The 21,617-nt window shown below is 41.2% G+C and overlaps 1 protein-coding gene across 1 annotated transcript; it reads right to left on the bottom strand.

The window, feature by feature from the left end:
- Positions 1-4,797: 4,797 nt before the first annotated feature.
- LOC134583175 (cofilin-2-like) lies at positions 4,798-20,414 on the bottom strand. The gene is made up of 4 exons (XM_063440000.1): positions 20,273-20,414; positions 10,272-10,579; positions 8,957-9,033; positions 4,798-5,126 (listed from the first exon to the last, which is right to left on the bottom strand). The coding sequence occupies exons 1-4, from the start codon at positions 20,273-20,275 to the stop codon at positions 5,014-5,016; spliced, it is 501 nt and encodes a 166-aa protein (XP_063296070.1). The 5' UTR covers positions 20,276-20,414; the 3' UTR covers positions 4,798-5,013.
- Positions 20,415-21,617: the final 1,203 nt, after the last annotated feature.

Here is a 21,617-nt window from a genome sequence, read left to right as displayed (position 1 = left end):
CATTTATAGTATGGTAAACGGATCTAATTAAAAAGGCAATGTAGTGTTTCAACAAGTGGCTTCTGCATCGGTAAGGGGGGGGGGGTCTGTTGGGGCAGGAATGGAGTTGTTCACTGGGTCAACTTAGGTGCTTGAGGTGGGCTGGACTGCTTCAGAGAGTTTTGTGGGAGACTGAGGGTCTCTAGGAGGGCGGCTGCTCCCTGTAGGTCTTGAACTGGGTAAGACGATTCGCCTTGCAGGACCATGAGCGTGCGGGATAGGCCTGCTTAGGCGACAGCAAGGCAACAAGCAGACGTCTCAGGAAGTGTGGTCATTGTGCTGCAGTGACCACTTCCGAAATTCCCTGGGTTCTTTAAGTTCTTGCTCCGCCTCATGTCTTCGAGAGTAGAGAAACGTTGCACGTATGTATTTTGCTGTTGCTGCAGTGTAAGAACCGAAGTTTCATGCAAGGTTATTTTCTGCCCTTGGCCCTTAGACTTGGTTTCCACAGAGCCCATTCTACCAATGAGGGCTGTGAACGCAGTGCGGACCGATGTAAAGTCGGTACGGATGTTTTTTTTGGAGATAATATGCTAATATCTCTTCTAGGACAGCTGTTGTCTCTGACCTAGAGTCTGTGCTCTGTGGGATCAACTGGGATTGCAGGTTAGCAGGTAAGTCCTCGGCCTCCATGCTAAAGGGTAGCTCCTCTGACGAGTGAGAATACTCATCATCATAGGCGGCCATCTTGGGCCCAGTTGCGTCTAGTGCCTGTCGGAGATCTCCAATATGTATGCCCAATCAGGGTTTATCAGGTTCTTACCTTTTGGTCCTCCGACCCATAGCTGCCAGAACTGCATCCCTGCTCAGAATCAGGGTTTCATTACTTTTATTCACGGTCTGCTTCGAAGCTCATATATAGTGCGTCCGTCTGGAACAGTCGCTAAGCTCCACCTGCTAAATGGTGTTTTTAACACTGTAGGGTCAGGAATACATGTTTATGTTCCTGACCCCATAGTGTTCCTTTAACTCCTTAAGGACCAAACTTCTGGAATAAAAAGACATGTCTAGCAGTGGTCTGTGGGATATGTAGTTCAGCATCCATTTATATTTCTACTAGATAGACGAGCTGATTGCAGCCATATTGTGCTATGAGCCTATTCACAATCTGTCGAGTTTTGAAAATAGGAGTGTTCACAGAGATTTCCAGAGCTGGTAATATATGGAATGCTGTAGCTGGGACACCCTGGGAGCTGGGGAGGTAAGGTGTTTGCAGATCACTGTGATAAGTTACTATGTGCAAAGTGCAGTGACAGGGGACCTCCCTGCACCAGAACATGTGCAATGACTATACGTTGTGTAGTGCGTAGAGTGCCTGTTTAACCCTCCCTTTCTTTCACTTGTGATAAGAGAATAAGAAGTGCGATTTCTTTTGTTAAGAGGGTTCATTAGACACTTCATGATTATCAAAATCCGTATAAATTTATCCAATGCGAGTGTTATAAACCCTCCATGCTTAAATGGACACTATAGCTCCCCCATGTGGTGCAGTTCTGTCACTTAATTCAGTCAAGTGTAGATGTCCCTCGGCACTGGCTTGGGTCTGCCTTCACTCCTCCCCCGCAATTGGCTGCCTGGGGAAACCTATTGCACATGTGCAGCCAATGGCTGTGCTTGCATTAAGATTTCCCCATATGAAAGCAATTATACAATGCTTTCCTATGGGGTTTTGGGTGACGCTGGACGTCCCCATGCATAGCGTGAGTATGGCCAGCGTGGCCCAGAAGTCCCTTAACCTACCAAGTTTCTTCTACGCTGCAGTAATGACCTTTGAAGGGTTAAGGGACCTGGGATACTGCACCCAGACCACTTTAATGAGCTGAAGTGGTTTGGGTGCCTATAGTGTCGAGTAACTTTTAGTTTCTAGTAGCACGGGACTTTTCCTTTTGAGCCCTGATCTTGTGGATATAACTTTCTATGGCATGCAGAAATGTATCTCAGGCATTGACATAGCAAGTGCTATGTTGCAAAGATGGGGGTGCAGGAGAACCGTGCACTAGAGGTATTTTTCCATTAGTTGTGGTGCAGGACGATGTAATCGATTGTCTTGTAGGTCAGATTTCCTATTCTCTATTCGCTTTTGCGAGATCCAAATGCCTAGACAGACAGCCAGTTAGATGCCCACCACACTGTAGTCTTGCTATGTAGAACATGATTAACACAGAATGCAACAGAGGTGTGAGTTACTAATTAAATGGTACTTACAACCCTTTGTGTACAAGAAAACCACAACAGGACAAAGGATAGATTATCTAATAATGATTTTTTTTTTATTGGCAAGTCAACCACTGTTGGTCAGTAGCATTTCTGTGCATATTTAACATGCATCGGAACTTTCTGCAGAATGATGTACAGTTATATGCATTGTGAGTATACTCAAAGCACTAACTTCGTTTTGTCACTGCAATTTTTATTACGATCACATTTGGCATTATATATACACTCAATGCTCTTACAGGTTATTATAATACACTTTTGCTTATTACCACTAACTGTTTGGTCTGTCTCCCACATTTGACTTGGTGTAGGACCCACCGATATTGGGGTACTGTGAAGTAGTGGTGTGCTTAACACAATATCGTCATATGGTGGACACGAATCCCCATATTGTTTTGCAGAGGTAAGTGACTTTAAGTAGGCTCAAAAATTTGAGTGTGCTGTTAAAGCTTTATTATGTACGCTGACAGAATTTTCTCACATACTCAAATGTTTTTGTTGAAATTAACTTTAAAGGCCACCCAGCCTCCCTCCCTATGGCAGCTGGGCTTGCAGAGGGTGCTGTGTGGGCAGGCTCGTGCAATGGAGGCAGAGAGGGAGCTGTAATGTTCTCACTCAGCTCCTTCGTGCACCTTTTAGGGATGCTGACGCTGGAGTCATTGGCTCCCGGCATCACAGCAGTTTGCGCTAAGGAGCAGAACAAGAAGAGCACAGAGGATAGCGCTCCCTCTCTGCACACCTGCAATACACATGGCCCCCCCAGTACACTAGGCTAAAAGGCAACTAATGAGGCATTTGGTGGCAGTGTTTTTTGCCGCCCACCTGGAAAGGGCCGTCCAAGGCAAATGCCTTGTGAAAAACAGCACTGCATGCAGGGTTTGACACTAAATACATTTTAGAAAATTTGATCTGAATGGCAAAAATCAGGAGGTAAAATTAGTTAATGTAGTTTCTCCAATTTAACTTTTTTAGGTTTAATCTTGCCATTCGGATGCAATCCAATGTTTAGTGAATAACCCTGTTTGTATTTTTTGCTAAGCCATTTTTGCTACCGGAAACACCCGTGAACATAATAAAAAAAGCTTTTATTTTTCTTCAAAATCTTTTGTTTATTACAAATGCCAAGCTACAACTTTGGTCTGAAACAGATAATGGGAATGCATATATCTATGCATTGATTAATTATAAAGTTACCAGAATATTGGGTTGACTCTGCACCAAAAAGGTTATTGAAAGTTACATTTCTAACCAGTCTGAACATATTTATTCCTTTAAAAAAATAAAAAAAAAAAGTTTTAAAGAAGGCCCACAGGTCGGATAAGGCTGGTAAAATCATTTGGAGCGGCCCGTGGAGAGCCGGCCCTGCTGTCTGCCATATTTGGGCAGGTGGGGAGATCAAATATCTCCCTCACCGGTCTCCAGGCAGTTTGTTGAGCGAGAGGGAAGGAGCCAGCTTGAAAAAGGATGACCCAGGAGGCTGTGATCCTCCCGCAAACAGACACGTTGGAGCATCCTTACTGCAAGTAGAAGGGTCAATGCCAGCTGCCATGCATGCATAAAGAAGCAGTTCCAGCCATCACATTAGGAGTGAGTTAATTAAATGTTTGACCAAAAACAGCAGGCTAATTTTTAAGTTGATCATTTTGTGTGGCCTGCAAATTATGTTTTAAGTGTACAAATGGCCCTTGGCAGATAGAAGGTTCCCCACCGCTGCTTCAAAGGAACATAAGAGATATTTCACATCACAAGACTTTTGTCTAAGAAAATGAGCCTTGTCCAAAGCTGTAAGATTATCTCAAGCATAGATGTAAACCTGACACACTGTAGGCAGCCAGACCACTTTAGCTCATTGAAGTGGTCTGGGTGCTGTGTCCCTTGTGCTGCAATGTATGCATTGCAGTTCTAGAGAGCTGCAAGGTTTACATTGCAGCACTAAGTCAACCTCTAATGGATGTCTACCAGACAGCCACTAGAGGGCTTCCTGAATCTGCCCTCAGTGGCTGTCTGGTAGAGGACTTCCTGAATTGAAACAGACCTTTGGTCTGGCATCTGATACTGGACACTCTCAGGCTCTGCACGAGGACCTCCAGCATCAGATTTGTCTCCATAGGAAGGCATAGATTCAATGCTTTCCTATAGGTAGGTCTAATGTGCGTGTGGTACGTTCCACACATGCACATTAGAGCCCACTCGTCGTGGGACTCTGAGGGGCAGAGCATTGGCCCATCAATCAGCGCTGGGAAAAAATAAATAAAGGTTTAGCCCTTTACTGGGGGTGGTGGGAGGGTGAGCCATAGTGCCAGGGCACTTATAGTGTCCCTTTAAAATAAAAGCATGTAAATATTTTTAATAAGTTTCAGAGTCGTTTTCACCCTATTTATGTATCTTAAACGTTTCTTTTAATTCTTGAAATAGTTTAAATAGAACCTAGATTAATCGATCAATTGTTCTTTGAAATGGAAAATGTAACCCTCTTTATTCTTGTCCATCATTCCATTGATCTTTGATAGATTATACATTTGCTGAAGGCAGGAGGCAATGTCTGTTCTATTTGTTATAACTTTATTAAGGAATGTTTTATTTTTGTGGTGTGTTAACATTTCAAATTTTCTCAAAAAACACAATTAGGCTTGGAAGGAAGGAAATCATGAGAAGACAAAAGTTAGTAAAGTAAAAAAAACAATATGAAGCTATACTCTTCTCTATGGTCCGAATAGAAATCGATTACCAGCTGTTTACTGCAAGGTGGTAATGAGATTATAGTGGAATCCCTTCAAGTGAGACCACCGTACTTCCCGCGAGTTTCTCTGCCAGGGCACAACGGTCTTTAATATCATCCAAACCATTTACCTGCCATTCATGTTTTATACCTACAAAAAAAAACAAAACAAAAAAACACGCAATTAGTGAGCATAATAAATGGCCGTATCATGTATAGTTATTACACCATTATGCAAACACTTAAATGAACATATGAACAAATGAACCATAAACACTGGCACCTCACCATTGTAAGTCGTAAAACCGGTTTAGAACCTGGGGCTTCCTGCCTCCTCAGCTAAGGCATCCAGTGGGGAGCTAGCTGAGTGTGTCAGCTGATCACTCTCAGCCAATGTACTAAGCCCTGCACTGCCAGATTTAGCTCAGAGCTTCTGGCTTTCCTGTAGTGGAGGCGGGGGTTCAGCCCTCAGTGGGAAGAGGTGCAAGTGGACACCTGGCATGACTACCACGCCCATACAGTGCTTCACGATGGGACAGGGCCGGCAGGGGAGATCAAGAAGTCTCTCCGGCCAGCACATTATCAGTGTCATCTCCAAGATCTCCCTCATCGGCCCACAGGCAGTTACATTTGGCTGACTGGTTCCTTTCACCAGGTCGGAGCATTGAAATGGTTATCATGGCAACACTACAGATCTCACAAACATGAACTCTAGCTCCATAGGCTACAGCGTCTCTTATTAAAAACCCATCTTTCCAGTGCCACTTACAGACTAGTTGGGCTAACTTTGTAGATGATAATCTGGAACATGTGAATGACCCTAAATTATTGTGGGAGAGATCCAAGGCAGTGATGAGGGGACAGATACGGTCATACACGGCAGTCAAAAAAAAAAAAAACACAGTGGGGGGGACTTCACTCGAACTGGAGCTCAGACGAGCCCATAGCCACTACTTGACCAACCCTTCCGACACACAGGAAGTCATACCAAGATGCCAAACACACCCTAAATACCTTCATAGCAAACCATGCACAATCAAAGCTAGACTTCCAAACATTTCTTTTGGTGGGGTGGAAGGTCTGGGAAATCATTGGCCAAAATGGCCAACCCAAAGTCAAGCCTATTACAGCAATCACCTCCCCAGACAGGACTAGGAATACCTCCCATATAGCCAACAAACAATTATATGATTACTACAAAACAATAACTGGAGCACAGCTGGATGACCACAGACATAAGCAAAAAATAGGGGATGATCTGACATTCACTGGAGTTAGAAAGTCTTAAGCATAAATGCCTTCTCAGGATTCAATTCTTCCATCTGCATTTAAATCACAGATGGAAGAATTGAATCCCAAGAAGGAATTTATGTTTAAGGCTTTCTAACTCCAGTGAATGTCAGATCATACCCTATTTTTCGCTTATATTTTGTGGAAGACAAGAGGAAGTCTTTGGGGATACTATTGGAAGCCTTACCCCATATACAGGGAGGTTTCTTTATGCTTATATATAATTGAGCACTAATTGCACTTTGGTTTGTGTACACATTGTTTTCTTTGACCATAGTCCTAGCATGACTTTCCTCAAGAGCCTTGACCTTCCCCAGCTGAGTGAGGAGTCCAGGGAACTTCAGTGAACCCATCTCGACCCGTTAGGGTAGCGATTGAGAAGCTACAGTGGTTTAGGGGCATACCGATGGGTGACGTTCCACAGAAAGTCACAGCATTTGCTAGTGATCGTGACTATCACTGACCCACAATGCTCCCTGACGCCCCTTGTTGACTTGCTGGAAACATTTTGCAACATGGCAGGCCTAAATCATGTGCCCTTCACTTGAGTGGACGCCCTCCACCACTCCCGAGGACTTACACTGTGGTGGCAATTAAGGGCGCTTAAATATCTTGGCATTAAGGTCCCTAGAGATCTCTCGCTCATATATAAATTAAATATTCTGCCAATCTTAACGCCCATCTTTGAAGAGTTTGAACACTGGCACAAGTTCCCTTTATCTTACATTGGAAGGGCCAATCTATACAAATTGGTCAGTATTCCTAAATGGTTATATACCCTCCAGATGCTCCCAATACTCCTCTCGAAAAGTGAGTAGTGTTTGTTGAACAAACATCTTAGACAATTTCTCTGGCAGGGGTGTAGAGAACGCCTTAGCTTTACCAAATTATACCAAAACAGGGCTGATGGTGGTCTAAACCTGCCTAATGCCAGGGAATACAGTTTGGCAGCACCGCTTAGACATACGCTAGAAAAGATTCAATCTCAAAACAGATTTTCCAACTTGTCCTTGGAGTCCTATCTGGCATCACCAAACCCACTTGTGGCTCTCCTTCACTATATCCTATCTAATCACCTCCTGGCTACCCCCATTAGGGCATGGAAACACTCGTCAAACTGTTGACCCAATACATACCATTCACCAACCTTTAACATACAACCCGGACTTTCCCCAGGCGCTCACCCTTTCATGGTATGGGCAGAGAGTGGGATTGCCACCCTCCGGCCTTTTGTGGATCATGTCGGCCAGAGGGTTCTCTCCCTTGCTGAGCTACAGGAGTGTTTTGCAGGCCTTCCTCTTCCATGGTTCATTTACCTTCAAACACGACACTACTATAACACCATTACCCAACACTTCACGTCTGCTGACTGGGAGAACCATTTAGACACAATGTTGTCCTCTTCTGACTCTACTGCCTACTCCATTTCCAAACTCTACAAGATACTGTGATATATCCCAGACTGGAGCACCTTGCAATCAGGCATGGGGAAGCAGAGCTCACTGCACACTTTACCCATAGCCAGACACTACCAATGGTGTCTTCTAGGTACATGTTCCTTAAAAAAAAAAAAAAAAAAAAAAAAACTCTAAGCTTATTACTCCCCTCACCGACACCATCTCATGGCCAGAAGGGAGACTGCAACTGGTTTCAAATGCACACACCACGGCTGATCTGGAACGGTTTGTGGGAGTGCGCTCTAATCCAATCTTTCTGGACCGAGCTAGATAGATAGCGGGGTCATGCTTATCTTATCGCTTACCACTGAATTCTTGCTTTTGGGACCCTTACCAGGACCCCCACTGCCTAACAAAAGATTCCTTGTCGTGGCAGAAATCATACATACTCATCCTAGACTTAAGACCAAGGTGAAAGCCACTTTGGCATACACTGCATGGTTCTCGGCTGAGGTGGTGGCTGGTTGAGATCCCCTGGCAGTAATACCTTGATGGGCTTATCTCAACCTATCCCCGAACACTGGTTTACCATTGGGTTGGAGGGCGGGAGGCCAAGGCAAACCGGCAATTAGTTTACCATGTTCTGTTTTAGTTTTGTCTTTTAATTCATGCTTTGGTAGCAGAGCACTTGAACTGCAGACCTTCTTTGGTGTACCTTCTCCTGCTCGTAACTGTTAAACTGCAAACTATTGTAGGTTTCATTGTCCTGAGCAGCAACAACTCATAATCCCTGATCCACGCAAGAGGTATCTCTGAAGAATTAGCAATGGCTGAGCCTGCCGGTCACCCACATCTAAAAGGTAACGGTCTGAGCTCAACCTCTTGCTTATTAACAATGACCTATTTGGTTTAGTAACTTAGTTTTTTCTGTTTTGTTTATGTTGAGAAAACCACAAGATAGTGAATGTACCTTACCGAACAGCTTAAAAGCATAAATAAAGTCACTCATGCTATATTCTTGTACCATGCATTCAGAAAAATGGTTTTGAAAATAAAATATGTAATGAGAAGGGCTGTATACAATTAAAAAAAGTGTAGGATAAATAGTATCCCACTGTTTGTATTTGTTAATACATCATGTAAAATACAACCTGTAAATTTATAGTAGGCCAAAGGCCACATCAGAACATAAAAAAAAAAAAATCATATCGGCTTCTGCGCAAGCCACAGGGTATATGACTTATGATCATGTAACAAAAAAATATAAATATAGATTTGAGTACATTATACTTACCAGGAAATTTTTTCCTAAGTGCATCTTTGGTGGCAGCATATATCAATTTGCTTTTCAGAGATGCATTGTCAGGAGCCCTAAAAACCAAATGTGAATTAGCACATAGAATTGTTAACATGATCAGTTCCACAAGAGACAGCATTTTTGTCAATTTTTTTACTGAAATTGTATAACAATGAAAGTTTCATTCGTGTGTTAAGCATAAGGTATAATTTAATTAATGAACACTAATTAAAGAACATTCATAATATAATTAAAAAAAAATAAAAATAAAAAAATAGAGCGAATATGAATGGACAAGATTTTGCTCATTTTAGATTTATGGCATTGCCATTTGGTAGTCTGTCCAATGTAGCAGAGAAAAAAAAATAAATAAATAAAGAATAGATTTTCATAATGATTTTTGGAAGTCCAATGTCAGAATTTCCCAGTTTTGTCCAAACAGGGATGACTTACAAAAATAAATGTAAAGGTCTCTAGGTCTCAAATTTCAATTATTTTTTTTAACCATATGACAGCTGTAAAGCGTTCTAATTAGGTCAATGAAATTGTCAAATACGGATACATCTCATATTGACACCTAAAAAAAATAAAAAATAAAAAATGTATTCCCCATGACAAAAAGCATATAAAAGGATTTTGGTATCAACAGCACTATAGAGATCGTAATTGCAGTCTCCACTAATAGATTTTTCAGGAAGTTGTCCCTTATCCATATATTAAGAATAAAGTATGTTTAGACCTGAACAGTATTTTAAAGTGAAGAGTTTCAAATGCTTTTTAATCCTTAAAATGTTACAGCTGAATTTTAATAAGGCCACCACAAGCCACTTTAGATCACGGAATGTTTCTTATACGTACTTGGTGGGTCCTGCTTTCACATAATTAGAAATATATCAGAGGTTTATCCTCTAAATCAGAATCCAGGGAGAAGTAAATTAAACATTTTAGGCAAAAATCTTTAAAGAAAAAAAATATAGAAAATATATATTTTTATGAATCCTATCCAGAGCAAATATGTTTATTTGTGGTGGGGGAAGGATCACAACCAAGTAATGGCCCTTTTATGAACAGGGGAGAACTGGGTTCAGGGAAGTATTCTAAAATAGGCTGACTAGACCGTGACTAGGTTGGACAATGAACTAAAAGACAGACAATTCAGCAGTAAATCTGCAGGGGCATGATCTATACACCCAAACCACCATAATATTCTAGAGTTCTTTTGGTGCTTAGTATGCCTTTAAATGCATGTTTAGTAAACCTGATTGAACACATTAACAATTTGCATTTCTCAAGATTATATGAAACAATATACCAGAAAATAAAGACGAGGTCCTCTTTCCTGGTCTCTCTGGTTTCATAACTAGCATCATACAGTGCATATCGGCAGTCGGTAAGTGGTAGAAGACTGACAAAGGCCTTGTAAGGATCTTCAACTGTGTCACCAATGTCTCCCACCAAGATCTGCTTATCTTGCTCCAAAATTACTTCCTTATTGTCAGGGCTCATGCAGAACAGGATTGCCTTCTTCCTCTTCTTGATCTCCTCTGGAGTGGAAGATTTCCTCACCTTCATGTCATTGAAGACTTGGACCACCTTATCATTTATTTTCACACCAGATGCCTGTAAAAGAAAGATAACTAATGTTAAAGCAAAAGCAACAAGAACCACAAAAAAAAAAAATTATAATTGTATTAATCTAAATTGATAATCTGCCATGGACATTGTGATCTTGGTCCTTCTTGTAGGCTAACTCACCCACAGTCTGCAAAAAAAAAAAAAAATTGAACCTGAACAATTGTCAGCTGTTTAACAGAGCATTTCCTCTCCTGTGCACTCTGAAATGTCACATCTTCAGTATCTTTGTCAGAAAACCTGTTGGGGATATTTCTTAAAGGGATTCAGTCAGTCTATAGGCACCCATACCAATTCAGCTAATTGAAGTGGTCTGGGTGCAGTGTGACTTTTGCACTTAGTGCTGCAATGTAAAACATTGCAGCACTGAGTCAGTTTCTAGTGGCTGTCTACCAAAGCCACTGGAGCAGCTTCCTGCATCGTAAGGAACCCTTGGTCCGGTGCCTGACGCTGGACGTCCCCACGCTCTGCATGAGGACATCCAGCGTAGGATATTTTCCCCCATAGGAAAGCATTGATCGCTGCACAAACACCAAGGTAGGCACACAGTGACAGACACGCTGGCCTCAACAAACAGGTATGCACTGCAGAGACAAGCATACAGATTCAGGTACAGGCTTACATAGACACACAGAACTGAACGGCAGGAGTTGAGTGCTTCTCCTCCTGCCAGTCACCTGGCCCATTATCTTTCTAAAACATAAGATGGATCAAGTGTAATAAGGTGATTAATAAAATATACAAACATGAGTAGAGAATAAGAACAGTATACCTTGCAGAAATATGTAAAGATACAACTACATTAAAAAAATAAAAAAGTATTGTGTGTAAAGGTGACTGTCATTATGTGGAGTGGGTTGAGGCCTATTGATGAATTTCAGGTATATCTGCATACTTTCTGCTTTAAGTATGCAGCTTTTATGAAAGTAAAATAAAGGTGTGGCTGTTAGTGTGCCATTTTAACCCCTTAAGGGCACAGGCAATTGTACATGTTCTGATCAAAGCAAAACCTGTTATTTGACTAGGTTTGTATGAAAAATGCAAAAAAAAATTAAATATGAACGCTAATTTTTGCCACTATTTGTGACTAAGTGGCCACTGGAAAAGGCTGGACATACCCCATTTGCAATACCTTGGGTTGTCTACTTTTGCAAAATGGTATGCCATTATGGGAGTAAATCTCATTCCTGGGCTATCATACAGTCTCCCTTTACAAGTTAAAGCAATTCGGTGCCGCTTGCTCCACCCCTGCAATCAGGCCCCACCTCCCACAACCTTCAGTGCCAGGAAGGCTTCAGCCAATGACAGTGAGCACATGTTTATAGATTATATAGGATGGTGTGAATCCTCTGAATAAATAATATATTGTTGTAAATAAATGCATCTGCCTATCCAGTGATGGTACTGGTTCTGTCTTTGTAATGATACACATTGTGACATAGTGATGTCATAAGCTAAATGAGAATATGCCATTTAGAATTTTCACAATTAAAAATGAATCCAAAATACTCAAAACATTATTCTGACACTAGATCAGAGTTGGCCAAGACATTAGACCTGCAGTTATGTTTGTACTAAAATTCTTATGATGCCTAGATGATCCATCATGGTGATTTGTAGGAACAACATTTTGGCATCCATCACCTGCGATAATCAGTGAGAGGAATTTACAGAGAACCTGCCATGATTTACCTAGCCCATCATTCCCAGATTGTCCTTAGAGAGGTGGGTGTTACTTTAATTTTGTGTCACGTGGAGGGAGGACCACCCGTGCTCCTACCGGTCTTCATTGACTTTCCTGGCTTGGGGACACTCAATACTACAAAACTTCCTCCGTGACGCTGGCATGCCACAACATCATTGCCAAAATGTCAGCATCCTCCTATACTCCCTAGCCAGCGGTAACAGCATTGCTAGCCAGCGGTAACAGCATTGCTAGCCAGCGGTAACAGCATTGGCTGGGGAGTTTCCATAGCGCATGCACTTTTAGTGCTAGAAGTGACTTTCCCCCACAAATGCTTTTAAAAGAGATATCCCTTTATCCAGTTATTTATTTGTGCCATTTAGAATCAAATTCACTTTAGATTACATTAAATTATGGTTTTCTATTAAATTTATTTAATTTCTGTTAATCAGTGTACAACTACAACATGACAGATACCATATGTCACTGATGGACTACACTGATGTCACTGATGGACTAGCACACTGGCCAGCTGATGGGGATTGAAATACTGATTAATAATAACCCCCAGGAAGTGGCAAACATAGGTGCCAACAGTCCTGAATTTGCCAAGACAGTCCTGCATTTTGAAGCCACCAGGTGAGAACTGAAGGCTTTAGGAATGCGGTGGTTTAATTTTTACAGCACAGTCTGCAGCTCACACCTGGCGGAGCTGCAGTCTGTACTGTCTCTCTCCCTTGGACCTGACAAGTCACTATGCCAGATTTTCGGCAGATTTGAGCAGTTTGGGGCTGAAATGGGATAGGCCCATTTTCGACCGAAAATTTCGGTGCATCCCTAATACATTTGATTTGCTGGCAACATGTATATATGCAAGTTGATGCACTTTAAAAGAGCAAAATTGGTTTTGGCCAGGACAGGTTCCTGCTAACTACTGCCTCTATGACAATGATGGGTCTCTGACCAAGTGTTTGTCAGGTATGAATTAAAGGGACCAAAACAACTTTGTCTACATGTCCAACACCTAAGGGTATCAGGTAACAGATGCCACGCAGCACCAGGTGAGCACCTCATTAGATTCAACTGCACTTAGGGCACTAGGACCATGCCGAGAGCATTTCAGCTGCACTCTGCACTGTCTGGCCTAATTGGAAAGCCACAAAGCAGTCAGCCAGCCTGGGAAGCATTCACGCTAGGCTGACAATTCACAAGAGAAATGAAAACTAAAGCAATTTTATTGCCCAACATTTGAAGTCCACTAATAAAAAGGGGTGTAGCAGCTGAATAGGGACACTAGGGAAGGATTCAGTATATATTTGGCCAATTGCAGCCCTCCGTCTGAGCTTTTCCTAAGCATCCACTTATCTGTGTATATACCAGGCATAGGCAACCTTCGGCACTCCAGATGTTTTGGACTACACCTCCCATGATGCTTTGCTAGCATTGTGGGTGTAGTGCCCAACATCTGGAGTGTCATAGGTTGCCTACCCCTGGTATATACACAATGGTCTATGCAAGTAAACTATACCTCCTTAGATAGGAGCATTTCAAAAGTCTGGATAATACAGTTACTGATTACTTACGTAAAATCTAGACAGACTTTGTTTATCTAGGTTTTCCTAATAATTAATATCATATTCCTCTGTATTATACCTTTGACTAGCGCTCCTGAAACACTTTTTTTTAGCAATAAATGAAGAAACACCCAGAGACGTATCTGGCAGACATCCCACCATGCATAACAAAAATGTATTTCAGGGCAGTGGCTTTACGAGCTACCCTCCCCCCACCCTCACACAGCCTCCAAACATGTATGAACAAGGAAGTTACATTTTTATAATGGCAGAACACAACTACTTAACATATTGCAACTATTTACACACTGACACACAAACACTGACAAAGATACACAAACTGAAACACACATTGACACAGGAAATTAAATTTCATAAGCCGGATGCCACCGGAGGGGGGAAGGAAGGGGAGAGGACATTGACGCCTGAAGCAACTTTGTGGTTAAACCGTTACACAGTTAACCCCTTGTGGGGTTAGTTTTGGAGGCAGATGTCAATTTAGTCATAGTCTTGACTTAAGCCATTTCAGTTTTAGCCGTATTTTAGTCATCTGGATTGTTTTAGTTGATTAAATCCCCCAAAATTGACTAAAATGGTTAGTGGACAAAGTTAACACTGGGTAAGAGTACCTCTGGGGGCCTCCTGGCACCATACCAACTTTATTTAGATGACGTTTTTTGGTTCCTGTAGTGTCCCTTTAATTCCAGTTGTTACTAAAGTGAGAATTGAAAGTGAATTTCTAATAGGTCACAATAATCAAACTTCGAATAAATCTAAAGTCTCTAAGTCAGCCATTCTTTCAGTTTAGCTACTCTGCCCTTAAATTTGAAATTCACTTTGCTAATTAACCTTGACAGTATTGGATTCTAAAATTCAAAACACAGACTTCGAGCTTAAAGGGACATTATAGGCACCCAGACCACTTCATCTCATCTCATTCGTCCAGTGTCTGCCCCCCCCCTTAGCACTGCAATGTAAAAAGAAAAAAAAAACCATAGGGAAAACATGAATCAATGCTTTCATATTGGGAAGACCTAATGTGCATGTGGCGCATGTTCCCCTTAGGCTCCCCTGATTGGCTGACGTCGGCAGAGGAGGAGCACGACTAAGCACTGAGAGACATTGGCGCTGGAATCAGGCAAGTAAATGAAAGTTTGTTTTTGGACATTTTAAAAGGAAAACAAGACTATCATAATGCATAGAAACTGTATAGTTAGAGAAGGTATTGCAAAACGTATGCACTGGGAACAGAATGAAAGCGAATGAGAAACCTCCACCAAGTTACCAATTGAGATTAGAGACACAATGAAGAACCCAGTCAGAAACTGTAAGCCACCTCAACAGACCCCTGCCCTCAAATCACCAACATGGGGAACATGAAGCTGCCAAACTCCACCCTAGACACAAATTCAGACAAGAGCCTGCATCTGTCATGGAATACGCCTACCATTCAGTAGGTCCAGGTAAGTTCCCTTTAATATTTAATATATTTAATATAGCTCTTTGCGCCATCTTGCCAGCAGGTACTTACCAGGTGAGGAGTATGAGGAGGAGAGTCAGGAAGCCAGTTTGGGGTTTAGAATCTGGACAGGAATAATGGGGGTCTTCGCTGTAAACCTCAGGACACCGTGCAAGCTTTGCCCAAAATTGGGCACATATCAAATGAAATGCCTCCAAATTTCATCTGGAAATCTGGGAGAGACTGCTAAATCTTAGAGAGAATGGCTGATGATATGACATGCTATGTGCAGGACTAGTTCTGAATATCAGTGGCTAACTGGGATTCTAAAAAAAAAAAAAAAAACAATTTTTTTGTTTTTTTAATTCATAAACTGAGCCCCCCCCCCAAATAAGACCAGTCAGATTTTCAGGTGATAATCACAATAAAACATACAACTATACTACAGCTTGATTAAGTGTTAAGAACACGACTCTGGTGTGAATATGGTCTTCAGATTTATAGAAAGACATTTTTATTAACAAAGCTCTTTCCAAGCAACTATTATACATATAATATTTGGATACATTTTTGCCTACAAAATGGTTATATATCAGGCCCCCTAGCTGTCCCTGTTTTTAGGGTCCTGTCTCTCCATCTTGATTTTGTTCCCTGATGCCCTGCACCAGGGAACAGACGCCATGCAGCACCTGGTGGGCGCATTATTAGATGTACTGCCCTGAGGGCACTATGTCCATGTGGAGAGCACTGTCTGCCCTAATTAGGAAAGCCATGAGGCAGTCAGTCAGCCTGAAAAGCATTCACACTCCATAAGATAAATTAAAATAAATGTGCTCTGTCACTTTAAGGGCAAAGACCAGAGACTGCCACGTGATTCATATGCTATGCTCTTTTTGCCATAAAAGGGAAGCTTGTCTTTAGTTTCTGATTCGTATGACACTGTGTGAGTCACACAGTGCTTTGCTTTACCTTTTTTTACATCCCTTTTTCTATGACCGTTCCCTTTACTGGGGTTAGGTTTATTGTGAAATACTTTCGGTAATAAAAGTTGCTTAATTTGGTCAACGAGAGAGCCCGGTACTTTGTTGGACTATGAGCTAAAGTCAATATTTATTTATATCGTTGAAAAAGTCAGTTTGAAGAAGACGACCAAAGTATTATTGCTAATAGACTAAATTTCTAGATATGTTTAATATGATTTAAACACACATTATGGGTTTAACGGCTGTGAAGTAGTGTTCATGTTGTCAACCAAAACAAAGACAATTCAGATGACAAATATGACTAAAACGTTTTAAGTCAAAAGACTGAAAAACTAAATTGAAGTTTGCCGCCAAAATAAACACTGCACAGATGGACATAGAAGGGGGGGGGGGGGGCACAAAAAAAAAAAAAAAGGAAAAAAAAAATATGAGAGACCAGGACTTGGATGAGAGACATCTGGAGATGCTCTGAGGACAGACAGGCTGGGGAAGGGGCAAAAGTGACACTTAAACTAAACCCATTACATTTTAGTTTAGTCTATGGTCATTTTTCTAGATAAATCTGGAAAGTTTATCAAATCCAAGACATAATTGGAGAAATGTTCTAATTCATCTATTGTGGCCTAACATTAGAAATTGACAATTTACACGTGTAAACCTTGTTATTGAATGGTAATGAAAGGGGTGTAGCAGCTTAATAGGGACACTTGGGAAGGATTTATCATGTATCTGGCCAAGCGCAGCCCTGCGTCTGAACTTTTAGAATGGTCTAAGAAAGCAAACTATAACTTTACAAATCGTAACATCTACCTCCTTACAGGGAGCATTTTAAAAGTTTGTGGCTTATACAGTTACTGACCATTACAGTAAAAATCTAGAAAAACTGTTAAGGTTTCCTGATAAGTCTCCTATTCCTCTGCATTACACCTTTGACTCTGAAGTGAATTATCTGGCAGGCATACCAACATGCAAAGAAAAAGCAAAAACTATTTAGGGCGGTGGCTTCACCAGCTACTCCCCCCTCCGCCCCCCCACACACGCAGTCTCTCCAAACATGTACGAACAAGGAAATGACTTTTTAACAAGATATATTTTAACCATTTACACACTGATGCATGCACACACAATTTGACATGCGTCATAATTTATATATTTGCCGCCACCCTCCTGTTAGCTTGCTTGAGTCCTGGTGATGCTGGATGAGGTTGAAGGGAGTGGGAGTGAGGGTCTGGAGTTGCTCACTCCTGCTTTTCCTCCCTATGCTGCCTACATGCAGTGCCCAGCATGCACAGTTCACAAAATTAACAGATTTATTTTAGCAAATTAAAAAATCACAACTCATAGCCAATAGTTCTTGGTTTATGCAAAAAAAAATATAAAAAAAATTAATATATATCCCATTAGTGATTGTTGCATTACTCTGGTTCACATGCTTTGTAAGCAAAATTATTTTAATGGTGAAGACCCTCGTAACCATGGACTTTAATTTAGAGATCTCTGCTTTAACCTGAACCCTTATTGCAGCGCTGGGGGGGCCCCATACAAAAAAAAAAAAAAAAATGTCATGCCTGTGTAGGTTCATGAAGAGCTGCCCAAGATTTGAATTTGTAACACAAAAGTGTATTCATGTCTAAGGGCGTGATGTAACTTTGTACCAATCAAGAGTTAACACATTTTCAGAGCATTGTGTCTTGCGGGCCATAAATCCAGCCTATGATTCCCTAATTGGTATTATTTTATCACTGTTGAAGCTGGTGATTTCTCGGTTATTTTGCTGCGTAGCCACAAATTAATTTGCTGGTAAAAACAGAAAGTACAAACAAAGTCCTTAAAATGTTAGCAAGGCATAAAACAAAGAAAAGGACTATCGCCTAAACATAGCTATATCAAAAGATTTAAAAAAAAAAAAAAATGCCATCATGCGTCAAAGAACTAAAGGCAGGGCTTGAAATGTTACAAGCCAGGCCTCTAGTTGCTCAATTACTACACACCTGGACATTCAATGGCACACTCACCACTGACTGGACAGGGTTACATTTTCACTTGCCAATGGCTAGTGGAAGTTTTGAGCCCTGTTGATGTCTTTAAAAAAGGTTCATGTTATGGGAGGCTTGCATCCATCCCACTCAAATAACACTGTAAGGATACTGGCAATAAGTAATCAGAACGCTCTGATATTGGGCAGTTGACGCACTATTGCGCAAGAGAATATATAAACGAGTTAAATATATTTTTAAATTCAGATATTTTGATGTGCAATTTGAAATTCACTAGGATTTCTAATTAATTGACAATTTAGTGAACAACAACGTTAGCTCTGCCAGGAATCAAACCTGCAACCATTAGGTTTAAATAGGTACCTCCTTTCCAAGCTTTAAATCACCACCTGATAAATGTAAGTTTAGCCAAGTGCTCTATCAGTTTATGAAGTCTAAAGTCTAGAATCAGTGAAATAAAACAAAATGGCTTCTATATAGCGCAAGGAGCCATGTTCATGAATTCTCTTTTCTAGTTTGAGATATCCCCATCTCAATTAAGGAAGTTGTTTAATGTAGGCCAAGCTTCCCCCCCACCCATTTAACATTTTACAGTTTTATTGTTGATATTTTCAATACTCTGGACATCTGCCAGAACAGGGATTAAGATCCCACAAACTCCCCCAACCCCACCATTCTTCACATAGGACCAAGCCAATGGGCAAGGGTGCCCTTGTGGTTAACCATGTTCTAGATCTACCATTTCAACGGAGGATCCCAACCATCTTTAAAATAATTATAATAAATGTTCTTTTAACCCCTTAAGGACCAAACTTCTTGAATAAAAAGGGAATCATGACATGTCATGTGTCCTTAAGGGGTTATATACCAATGACATCACAATCATTTCTTTAACTATTCAGTTCCAAAAAGAAAATGACCCAGTTATTTAGTAATGGCTGCTCTGCAGGGGATCGTTCCATTTCGAAAACAGAATTCGGAAGGAAACAGATTGCTACAATGTCACCAACCGTCATTGGTTCTCAAGTAGTTAAGAAAAGAAAGGTTTTTGTTTTTTGTTTTTTTTAAATAAATAAAGACTTTGTTCTTGATCTGCATGACTCAGCCCTTTCTCCAGTTACATAAAGGACTTCTTCGGCTTAAAAAAAATAAAATAAAATAAAAAATAATAAAAATTGCATTTTTTTTTTAAATTAAATATTTAGCTGATGTATAAAAAGAAAAAAAAAAAAGGCGCATTATATTATGATCTCAGTTCTAATGATTGGTATCTATAGAGACTCACGCTGTAAGATTATGCTCTGTCACTTGTCCTTTTAAGGATATCTTACGAATCCTGGAGCCTAACAAATGACGATCCGTGACAATCCAACTGCAACTCCCATCATTCTAAAGGACGATCATTTCTGTCTAGAAAGCGCTCACAGCTTTCAGTACTTAGTAAATCACTCCACTCTGCAGTACTCTAGCTCACACCAATGATGGAGCTGGGGTGGGGTGGGGTGTTTCACTAGGATCTATTGAATGGTCACTTGACTATGCAAGTTATGGAAAGAAGCCGGAATGCCATAGATTTATATTTCAGTTATGCAAGTTTGTGCATCAGCGTTATATTTAAAGGATCAAAAGCAGGAGAGACCATTTTATTTTAACTGAGAATCATCTAGAATTGAAATAAATAAATAAATAACGCTTCTCCTCTACGTGCGTAGGCCATTAATCAAACACAAATAAATACAGAAATAAAACAATTTTAAAAAAAACATTTAATGGCTTTTGTTATAAATGCTGGAAGAAATACTTTGCCGTCTCTTCTAGGTTTATGATTATTTCATACATTTTAGAGTTTCGTTTAAATATATATATATATATATATATATATCACGTAAAATGTATCACGGCAATCGCCCTGCAATCTTAGAGAATCTCGGTACTTAGACAACGTTTCGCGGAATTCGAGACATTCTAAATAGAGCTTTCTTACCATGACTTGGCTTGTGCGAGGAGAGCGTTATATCCGGGGTGAATTTATTCCCAAATTGGCTAAAAATCCAGTGACAAAGGAGGAGAGTCGAGACACACAGCCGCAGGAACGAGCAGACTGAGAGAAAGGAAGTCCAGCTGTAACGTGTAGAAACGTAGATCGAGCAGGAAGTAAAGTCCCACTTCAGGGCGGTCTTACCAGCATTATATAGGCCCTGCCTACACAGGCACTGAGAGAAGAAAATACATTAGTAGATTATCGATAAAATGAAGCCAGACTGCCGAGTATGCACAATCAGAGTGCCGAGTACACACGCACAGACTGCTGAGTATACACAATCACAGTGCCGAGTATACACGCACAGACTGCTGAGTATACACAATCACAGTGCCGAGTATACACGCACAGACTGTCAAGTACACAGACTGCTGAGTAAGCACACACATACTGCTGAATACACACACATATACAGCTGACAGACTGCTGAGTACGCACACACAGACTGCCGAGTACACACACACAGACTATGGAATTCGCACACACAGACTGCCGAATACACACAGACATATTGCTGAATACATACACACAGACTGCTGAATACACACACAGACTGCTGAGTACACACACAGAGACTGCTGAATACACATACAGACTGCTGAATACACACTCAGACTGCTGAGTACACACCGAGACTGCTGAATACATGCAGACTGTTGAATACACACTCATACTGCTGAATTAACACACACACACACACAGTGCTGAATACACACAAACACAGAGACTGCTAAACACACACAGACTGCTGAATAAAAATACACAGGCAGCTGAATACATACACATACAGACTGCTCAATGCATACACACAAAGACTGCTGAATACACACTCATACTGCTGAATGCACACACATAATGCTGAGTACACACACATACTGCTGAATACCCCCCCACACACACACACAGACTGCTGACTACCCACACACACAGAGACTGCTGAATGAACACAGACTGCTAAATACATACACATACAGACTACTGAATACATACACAAAAAGACTGCTGAAAACACACACAGCTAGCTTAGAGGATTTTCTTTAAGGACCTTTCTGAGCTATTATAGCCCATCTACTAGTCCAGCACTTCTGGATACAAGCTATGCAATAGCAACTAAAAGGGACTCTCCAGGCAGCAGTTTTTTACTCACCTGGTTCCAGCGCCGGGAGCCTCGTGAAGCCGCGCCCCTATTTCGTCAAAGGCGGGCGGGCGCGAGCAGGGAGCAATCAGACGCTTCCATTTGGAAGCGTCATTGCTCCCTTGTGCGCATGCGCGGCTTCGCCACACATGC

This window comes from Pelobates fuscus, chromosome 13, assembly GCF_036172605.1.
Source record: "Pelobates fuscus isolate aPelFus1 chromosome 13, aPelFus1.pri, whole genome shotgun sequence".
In the NCBI taxonomy this organism is placed as follows: domain Eukaryota; kingdom Metazoa; phylum Chordata; class Amphibia; order Anura; family Pelobatidae; genus Pelobates; species Pelobates fuscus.
This window is presented reverse-complemented; position numbering and strand designations above follow the sequence as displayed.